The 9,966-nt window shown below is 52.3% G+C and overlaps 1 protein-coding gene across 17 annotated transcripts in view; it reads left to right on the top strand.

Annotated features, from left to right (window-relative positions):
* Positions 1 to 9,966, top strand: part of Tns1 (tensin 1) — a 217,421-nt gene that overhangs the window by 184,194 nt on the left and 23,261 nt on the right. For 13 of the 17 annotated variants that reach the window (XM_050123778.1, XM_050123776.1, XM_050123779.1 and 10 more), the window contains 4 exons: positions 2,683 to 2,879; positions 3,612 to 3,687; positions 7,151 to 7,243; positions 8,129 to 8,152. In XM_050123778.1, the coding sequence (XP_049979735.1) occupies positions 2,683 to 2,879; positions 3,612 to 3,687; positions 7,151 to 7,243; positions 8,129 to 8,152 (390 nt within the window). Of the gene's footprint in view, positions 1 to 2,682; positions 2,880 to 3,611; positions 3,688 to 7,150; positions 7,244 to 8,128; positions 8,153 to 8,553; positions 8,593 to 9,966 lie in introns of all 17 variants that reach the window. The other 4 variants (XM_050123777.1, XM_050123781.1, XM_050123780.1 and 1 more) reach the window with 2 other exon arrangements.

The following is a 9,966-nucleotide window of genomic DNA, read 5'->3' as shown; positions in this document are numbered from 1 at the left end:
TCTCTCTCTCTCTCTCTCTCTCTCTCTCTCTCTCTCTCCCTGGCTGTCAGCTGGTGTCCAGAGTCACCACTTGGCTGAGGAACAATGAGGCTGTTCTCTCCTCTCTACTGTGTCAGGCTCCCTCTCATAGAAAGAGCTCTCCAGGCACTCTGGGTTAGCTATGGTCTTGCCAAGGGACAACAGTGAGACACTGTCTTCCAAGACTGAGTGCCCTGACTGGCTGCTGGTGCCATAGACCACTCTCTGGGAATGGTCTGCCCTGTGGGAGTGCAATGTGGGGGTCTTTCCTCTTCTGTAAAGGGAAACTTAGATCCATAGTCTCCTTGCTCTTTGGAGATCATTTGGTTCAACCACAGCCCCTGGGCAGAGCGAGCTCCCATTGCCATCCTGGCAGTGACAGGGAAGGGAGCTGAAGTGACTCAGTTACGCTTGCTTTCAAGTGCCCATCTACCTTGGGCAGGTCTGTGTCCTCTGCTGGTGGCCCACCACACACGTAGAGCAGCCTTGGTCCTCACTACTGTCCTATGGCCCCGGGCCTGGAGGATGCCAGGAAAGGATGGGTGTGAATGTTCTCTGTCCCTCCTAGAGGGTGCCTCCAATGGAAACAGGCCTCCTTTCTAAAAGCTAGCACAGGACCCCCAAACAAAGAAGAGGCTACTCTTGAAAAAGAGGAGAGATTGCCAGAGACTATGGTGGTGGAGTGTATGTCGGGGGGGGGGGGTGTACCACTGGAACCAAAGGCAGCTCTTAGGCATTTCCTTCCACCTTGGGGCTGAATTCAACTCCACACCCCAGAACTTCTGTGAAGTTGCTCCTTTGTCATAACGTTATTAGAAAAGCAGTGGCCTCTAATGCTCCTGCCAGGAATGAACCCAGAAGTGGGGCTAGGGCTGGCCCACACGTCCCAGAGGCCTGAGTTTGGCAGGGCCTGGCAGGAGGAAAGAGAAGAGGGCCTGAGGCCAGAAGCTGCCTGAGTTCTGGGAGCCTAGAGTTGCTGGCAGTGTCTGGGGTGGCTCCAGATGTCCAGAGCTGGCCGCCTCCTCTTTCTACTCCCTGTAGATTCTCCCAGCAGCCCCTGCTCAGGATTGACACACCCTCTTTTTTTCTCTCTCTTCTGGAAAGCAGGGCATTCTGAGGTTAAGGGGTTGTTTGCTTTGAGCAGAGCAGTTTGGGACCAGCAGGATGCTGTCTGTTTTGGTCTCCATTGTGCAGGTAGGCAGGGCTGCCTGAGTCACAGCACCGAGTGGAGACTCTGGTCTGCCTTCCACCTTTTGCACCTCACTTGTACTGTTGGCAGCTGGTCTTGCTAGCCCTTGATAGGTCCCCAGAGCCTCTGCCATAGAGTATGCGCATCTGCACCACAGTCACTGTGTGTGAGTGAGGCAGCTCTGCCTGCCCCAGTCAGCACTTTTCTGTTTACATTAACCAGGAAGGCTTCCTGGGTAGTGTAGGCCATGGCAACCATTTGTGGCTATGGAAACTAAGGGTTTGGGACCACTTGGACTGTATAGATCCCACTATAAAGGATGAGAGGGGATTCGGGCTACATAAGGGCAAGTCCCACCAGGCTGTTCTGGCTGTGTTCCCAAGGGCCAGTGTTGCATGTGTGTGTTTATACATGTATGTATACATGTACACACTGCCTCTTGTGACTAAGGAGGTGGACCCAGATGTGTGTTCATGTCCCAAGCTCATGTGACCTAAGCCCCTTAGTTAATTCTCGGTGGTGATGAAGGCAAAGATGAGAATTTAAAATAATTAAGCCTAGGCTCCAACTCTCAGGGTTGGGCCTTGGCTCCTGGGACCTGGGAAGTCAATATTCTAGGGTTCTGGAAGCCAGCACAGTGAAATAATAGATTCCATACCCTGGCCCAGCTGTGGGGAGAAAAGATGGGGAGGAGGCAGGGTGAGGCTAACATGGGCAGCCTTTGTAGTGGGCTAGACAGGAAGTGGGGGCAGGAAGAAGGAGCCCCTTGCTCTCACTTTCCTGCCCTTTGCCAGGGTAAGGTATGGTGGGAGCCTTGGCCTCTGCCATGGCCACAGCCCCCGCGGGTTGCCAAGAGGAAGGGGGCTGCGAGGGGCTGCTGTAGGGGAAGTTGGTTAGAGGTTTCAGGGGTACACTGGATGAAAGCCAGAAAACCCCTGAGATCAAATCCACCACAGAAGCCAGTTGTGGCTGGAGACTCCAGAGTGTGACTTGGTCATTCTTTTGTTTCCCACTGGGAGCGCCATGTGTGAGATGATGCAATTTAGCCCTTTCCAAAAGTCCTTCCCAAAGGCTCCATGTTGCTTGTTGGTTGATGCAGTTGCCTTGGAGACCCTCCCCTCCCTCCTCTGGAAGCTCTGGCCTTTTGCCTCTGGGGGCTGGAAGGAGCCGACATCTGTTTCTTGTATCAATCCTTTGTGCTCTTGGTCCAAATTCTATACAGAGTAGAGACTCGTCTTGAAGGCAGAGCCCAGGCTAAGCGGCCTCTACCCTCACCCCTGCCCCGACACTAGGGGAAGTTTAGGGTCTGAGCTGAGTTGGGGACAGGAAGGCGTGGTGAGGGCCTGAGGGGATGTGGTTCATCCCAGTTTAACCCCTGGGCTGAGGTGTTGCCTTTGTGTGAGGGAGGGTGTTTGATGGGATCGCATCATTATTTAGTCTGCTCATTGCTCTCCATGTCCTGCCCTTCCTCCCAGGGGTTCAGGCTCGGGAGAGGCAGCCTGCAGAGCCCCCAGCCCCGCTGCGGAGGCGAGCAGCCAGTGATGGACAGTATGAGAACCAGTCTCCAGAGGCCACATCCCCCCGTAGTCCTGGGGTCCGCTCCCCCGTCCAATGCGTCTCCCCTGAGCTGGCTCTCACCATTGCCCTCAATCCTGGAGGGAGGCCCAAAGAGGTGAGTCCTGGAGCTGATGAGTCTTGGGGCCACAGCAGAAAGCAGAGTCCGTGGTGCATCTCCAGGAGCTTGAGGATCAACTGCTAGTACTTCATCAGTAAATGTAGCAATTTCTCCCTCCCTGCATCCTCACCCAAGGTCTCCTCTCTTCAATAGCATTTGTGCCCCAGCTACTTGCTTTAACACTGACTGAAGTTCCCTCCTCGATAAGCATCCTCAAGGGAGCATACATGACCCCAAGATTTACAGTCCAAAGTTGGTCAGATAGACTGACAAGCAAGCGTCTTTTTGAACTTTGGAGAAATGAGACTCTTCTTAGGAGGTTTAATTTTTGTGCCCAAATGATTCCATTGCTGAGACATGTCAGTAGTCAGAGGCAGTGGGTCTTGAACGTCTGTGTACAGAAGAACTGCCAGGGAGTTTGTTAAATCCCTTCATTTCCAGATGCTCCTACAGAGACTCCAGCACAACACAGCCCTGCGTCCCTGTTCTGAAATTCTTCTGCCCAGGCCTTACTGTGGCCTTGCAAACAGCCACTCCCCACACTTAGCCACCAACAAGGAGTGGTTGAGGCGGCGAGGGGCCAGCATTTGGGCCTCCCTGGGCGAGGTGGAGAGTCAGGCTGGAGAGGGAATGTGTGGGCTGCCTAGCTGCTTGTCCCATGCCCAGGATCACGTGAAAAGGAGCCTCTCCTCAGGACTTCCTTCTCTCTGCCCTTCTGTTCTCCTGCAGCCCCATCTGCATAGCTACAAGGAGGCCTTTGAGGAGATGGAGAGGACCTCCCCGAGTGGCCCACCATCCAGTGGGGGTAAGAGCACCTGCTAAACCTATCCCCCACCTTGTGTGATTGTCCCAGGGTGGGGTGGGAGGGGAGAGAGTGAGCGGAGGTGGGAATGACTGGAATTGGTTGTTTTTTGCTCCGTGCCCCTCCCCTGCCTCTACTCTAAAGCTCTGTCTTCTCTACTGTCTGCTCTCAACCTAAGGATGAGACTAGCTCAGATTTAACATCCACGTTGTTTGACCGCAGATCCTGACTCTCGTCCTATGGAGCTTTCTGTCTTGATTGAGTCACTGTTTTCCCCCCATGCAACACTAGTAAGAGATTCTTTCCCAATGTGACAATCGTGACTTGCCCTTGCTCTTATTTCTGCTGCCTTGCTTATCTGTATGCAGGCATCTTCATCTCAGGCACCCTGTGTCACTTCTGCTAAGAAAGAACTGGGGCAGGTCTATCTTCTCTCATGCTATCCTTGGTCTCCAGAAAGGGGTTTTAGTTTACAACCCCAGGAGAAGCCGGTGGACAGACAGACAGACAATAGAGCCGAATGAGCCCCAGGGTGGTCAGTGTTCCTTTCTGTAGGGGAAGTGCCTTGGGAGGAATTGGGGGACTTTTGTAGGGGCAGTGATAGGGTCTTAGCAGGTGTTAAGGGACCCAGGTGAGAGACTTGGGTGGCAGAAAAGGTAAAGATGGGAGAAGCTCAGTTCTTAGGGAGACAGGGCTTGGCCTGAGATGCCCATTAGTCCCCGAGAGAAGGAAAGCTGGTAGGAAAAGGTGACTGAGCTTAGCTGTGCATCCCCTGGGGTGTGACTGTCCTTCACAGGGACAAAATGTGGCCTGCAAGTGTGGACCGCTATGCCAGGCATATGGGAGGTTGAAGCTGTGTGCACGCACACACACATACACCTGTGATTTAAAATTCTCGGTGTCAGGACCCTAGTGAAATCAATTGTAGTTTTTACTAAATCTGAAAAATTGTCATTTCAATAGGAAAGTCAATATCAATAACAATATTTTATTGAGATACTATATGATATTTAAAAACACTGTAAGAGTGCTAGGGAGATGACTTAGTGGGTGCTTGCTATACAACCATGAAAGCCTGAGTTTTGATCTTGGCACCCCCACACACCTGTAGTTTCAGCTCTAGGGTACAGAGACAAGAGGATCCCCAGGAGCTGACTGGCTAGTCTCTCTGAATCCACAGCCCCAATCTTAAGAGACAAAGGAAGAACTAGATGTTGGCCTCTGGCCTCCACATGTGTTTGCTACAGGCACATGCATGCACATGAATATACCACATCTGTGCACCCAGAGAGTTTATTCTCAAAGGGTACCAGTGAAATTAATGATAGAAATATTTATATATAACTCCAGTCTACAATATTGAGTTAGTGATATTGGTATTTTAAAAATGAGCCAGGGTTGTGGTGCACACCTTTAATCCCAGCACTCAGGAGGCAGAGGCAGGAATATCTCAGTGAGTTCGAGGCCAGCCTGGTCTATAGAGCAAGTTCCAAGACCTCCAAGACTACATAGAGAAACTCTGCCTCGAAAAACAAAACAAAAATAAAACCTAAATAAATAAACAGTAAATAAATACATAAATTGAGCCAAGGATGATGGGGGCACTTGTCATTTTATCTCTCAGAAGGCTGAAGCAGGGGACTGTAAGTTTGGGGCCAAGAACCTGTCTCAAAAAAAAAAAAAACCAAACAAACAAAAAAGCAAAACAAAATACGTAATAAACTCAAATGTTACTTTGCGCCATTTTCGCACACACCTTGAGTTCCGGTGTGTACGCTGTACACCCGGGGCAGCCTGGAACAGATTAGCCCACCGTAAATGCCCAGGGTGGATTTAGAGCAGCAGGCGTCCAAACCCAGGGCACTCTGCTCCTGAGTGGCTTTGGGGCTTCTTGTGACTAGATGGCATCTTTGGGCTTCCCCTGCTGGGAATGGAAGCCATGTTAATTGTACCTGTGCTATTTCTCTCCTCTCTGGTGGCCAGTCATGCGTGCCCTGGGGACATATATGAGTCCGAAGTTTCGAAAAAGGCCTAGGGCCGGAGAGAGAGGTTGGAAGGCGGAGAAATGCATGGAATGTTTCTCTCAGGAAGGAGAGGGCGCCTGTCTTCAGAGCCACCCACTCCTTGCCTCACTATAAGGGCCACATTGCTTGGGTCTGGGAAGCTGAGGATGGGGTGGAGGGGAGAAGCCAAGCAAAGCTTCTACTATTTTCGATCTCCTTCCCCTTTCTTCTTGGTCCCCTGCCCCTTAGCTGCACCTGCTGGGCAGCGGATGTTAGCCAAGGATGGGGATTTCTCCCACAAACCCTGGTCACAGAAAGGGTGGAGGACGGGAGCAGGTCTCATCTGTATCTGTGATATCCCCTGTGTGAGTGAGTGAGTGAGTGTGTGTGTGTGTGTGTGTGTGTGTGTGTGTGTGTGCAGGTGAGCACACATGGGTAAGCTGTGTCTGCTGCTCACCCTGTAGGATGGTACTTTGTTGTTGCTGTTTGTTACTTAAACTATCGACCATGGAGCCAAGCTTGGATCCTGGGCACATGAAGGCTACAGCCCATCTGTCGAGAGCCGTGGAGAACACGTGTGTCCTTAAGGGCTGTGCTTTCTTCTGGCTGTCGGGATTCCTGAGAGGACCCCAGTCCTCATTTCTTTACCTCTCAGAGATGCGCTAGGATTCACGGTAGCTGCCGCTGAGCTCTCTCGAGACTGGGCACGATACCACCCCTGTTGCTCGGCTCAAAGTCCTTGGCTGATGGGGGAAAAGCTGGGTGGCCCTTTCTGACCTTGTGTGATATGTGACACTGGTAACCCAGATGGACCACTCAGGGGAAGCCTCATTTCACCCGGGAAGCCGTGCACTTGAGAACAGAGTGCTGAGTTTCCCCCCCTGAGTACCAAGACTCCAGTACCAAGACTCACTCTTTCTTGTGATTTTCATGGGACCATGTGACCTGGGGCTTCTGAGTCTCAGGGATCGTGAGGTCCCTGCCTGTGATGCTCAGCCCCACTTTACAAGAAGTTCTTCTTGAGACTATTTTTGTTTGTCTTACATTTATGTGCCTGCCTTGCAAGGAGTGTGTGAGTGCGTGTGTGCGTGTGTGTGTGTGCGTGTGTGTGTGTACAGAGGATGCTGGGGAAGGAGAAAGTGGGAAGATGATCCATAGAAGGCAAAGACAACTGAAGAGTGGGCTGTGGTTAATAAGCCTTCATAAGGTAAAGAAAGGGACGGTGGCTGTGGAGAGGAGCCATAGCCGGCTCTCAAGGATGGGGGAGGTCAGGACAGGGGTGTCAGCCCCAAACTGTCGTAGCCCTCTCAAGCCCAAATGTGATGCAGCACAAGGGGAGGGCAGGGGAGGGCCAGGGAGCCAGCTCAGCATGGGCAGGGAGGGGGCTGCCAGACCTCGCCAGTCCACACCCTCACCATGGTGTATCCTCACCTCCAGTGTCTCTCCATCTTCTTCCTACACAGTGCGCTCTCCTCCAGGTCTGGCCAAGACACCCCTGTCTGCTCTGGGTCTGAAGCCCCACAATCCAGCTGACATCCTCCTACACCCCACAGGTGGTGAGTGATCGGAAGGGAGGGAGGGAAATGGTGTGGGAGGCCCGGAGAACCCAGGAGTCCGAGCAGGTGTTCTGACTAGAGCTCTCACACAGCAGAGGTTTGGGAGGACCTTCCTGTGTGCCACACTGGAGTAATGCAGAGGGGCCACTCTGCGGGCCTTGGGGCGTTCTTCCTGCCTGCCTCTGCTTTCTGGGCCTTAAGGTTTTGAGACCTGCTTCCAGTTCTGCTGGAAGCCTAATGCCCTGTGTTAGTGCCGTGTCCCAGCACGTGCGTGTGTGTGTGCACTTGCGCGTACACACAGGTGTGTAGTAGAGAGCCATGCCTACTGTTTGGTGACAGCCCCCCTCGCCCCTACTCAGTCCAGTGGCTCCTATGTTGATCATCCTGGTGACATCAGAGGCCAGAGCTTAGGTATTTGGGCTACTACCCCCACCCCCCACACACAAAGCTTTGCCTGAGAAATGGGTCACTCCCAGCAGCCATGCCATCTGCCCTCTCCCTGTTATTTCACTATCAGCCCTGGGTCTCCTCTGCCCCCCTAAAGCAGACCCTGCCCCTCCTTATGTTCACATGCCCAATGTTGGCGACCTTTGACCCTGCTGTTAAGAATAGGAGCTGGGCTCTGGGAACTTTCTGGGCTGCCCCCAACCACACCAAGGTCCCCTATACTGGTTATGGGATGGACGACCATGTTCGGGAGAAGGTTACAGTATGACATGGATGGTCACCAGACCCATCCCCCTATGTCCTGCCCACTCTCCAGTTCCCTCTGTAGGGGAGAGAGACAGGGGTCCTCTGGGACTTTTAATGGCAGTTAGGAGTCTGCTGAGCTAGTTTAAGGCTGAGCTGCAGCTCTCGGGGGTCAACTTTTCCTTTCTTCCTTAGTCACCAGAAGACTGATCCAGCCAGGTAAGAGGGTGTAACATGCATTTGTGAACAATGCAGACACTGAGACACAGCCTCACTTAGGACGTATGAGCATGGGCAGATACACTCAGCCATCACAGAGATGAAGGGCCAGAGGCCTCCTCTCACTAGCCAGCATGCTGCTATCTGATGCTTGGTCCTGGTTGCAGAGGCTGAGAGGGACCTGGCTCCTGAGTGCTTCACAGCAGCCCTGGACTCCGGGGTCCTGTGTGGAGGAGGATCCCAGCCTCCAGCCCGCTTTTCTTCACCAAATTCTGTCTCTAGATATAATCCTGATAACCTCTCTTTCTCTCTCTCTTTCTCCTCTGGGACCTTCCTCTCATCTTTATCATCTGCCCTCCCTTCCTGCCTCTCCTCCTCTTGCCTGTCTTCTCCTCCCTCAGAGGAAGGTGAGGGGGAGGAGGTGACTAAGCCTCCAGAAGGTAAGTGCATTTTGCTGTGTGTGGCTCCCACTCTCTAGGTCTGGGGATGGCTTTTCACAAGGAGCTTGACAAGGCCGGCTGGGGCTAGATCTCTTTCCTCACCTGCTCTCAAGTGACTAGGCACATAGCCTTCCTGTCCCCACCTTCTGACAATGAGATGCCACTCTGGCCACTGCCTGAATGCCGCCTGGGCACGAGTTCAGGCACAGCTAGTATCCGGGCGCCAGCATGGTGCCACCTTGTTGACAAAAATACCCCCTGTGCCACTTCCTCTCCCAGGGGCACATGCACCACCTGGCTGGTATGCAGTGTACACAGAGGCAGACAGGGAGGGGCAGAAAGAGCAGGACTCTCACTTGGCCACTCAGACATTTAAGCCTATGCAGGTCCTTCTAGAAACTGCTGTGTGCACTGAAGGTGTGTAGCCGGGCTTCCTCTTGCTGGGTGTTGGTGACACTTACCTAGCAACAGTGCCTTCAATAGAACCAGTATCAACTGTCGGTGTGAGCTGGCTACTTTTGTATCTCTGTGACAGCGACCTGAGCACTTGGAAGAGTGGCTTATTTGGGTTCATGGTTGAGGAGATTTCAGTCTCCTATGACAGGAATGGCATGGTGGTGCAGTTTATTGGTGGCAGTGGGAGTATGTGATGAAGGCTGTTCATATCGTTGAAGACCAGGAAGCAGAGAAAGAGGCAGGAATCGGGGTAGGCAGTCCCTTCAAACGGCCACTCTTTGATGGCTTACTTCCACACATCCTAATGGTTCCCCAGCCTCTCAAAGTATTGCCATCAGCTGGGGACTGAGTCTGTGGAGGACTTCAGCCTTAATGGGACAGTAGCACTGGTTTAGAGCCACAGCCCTAGAGCCGTGACTTGTTTCCTGTCAGCACAATGCCAGGAAGTATATTTTTCTGAAACCCAGGCTCTTGTGGCAATTGCTGGCTGGTTGTGGGCTCTCTCCCACAAAAGCTCCTCAGGACATCCATGCTTAATTCTGAAAAGCACTTGCTTGCCTTTTTAAAAGATAATTTTGTTTATAAAAATTTGTTACATTTATTTGTGTGTGTCACGCACATGTACATGCATACTGTGCACACACCTACATATGGGTACACAAAAATGCCATGGTATATGTGTGGCGGTCAGGGGAATCAATTTTCTCCTTCTACCATGTCTGACTGAGGGATCGAACTTAGGGATTTAGGTTGTCAGGCTTGGCAGCAAGCACCATTATCTACGGATCCATCTCACTGAGAAATCCTTTTAAGAAGTTCACAATTGATCTCAGCTTTGAGGCCAGCCTAGTCCTGGGTTTGAAGGAAGGCTGGTGTTGTGCCTGGACAAGAAGAGGGGCTGTAATCTGGCAGAAGAAG

Source organism: Alexandromys fortis, unplaced genomic scaffold (genome assembly GCF_014885135.2).
Source record: "Alexandromys fortis isolate MF-2015 unplaced genomic scaffold, M_Fortis_MF-2015_v1.1 scaffold_220, whole genome shotgun sequence".
Taxonomy (NCBI): Eukaryota; Metazoa; Chordata; class Mammalia; order Rodentia; family Cricetidae; genus Alexandromys; species Alexandromys fortis.
This window is presented reverse-complemented; position numbering and strand designations above follow the sequence as displayed.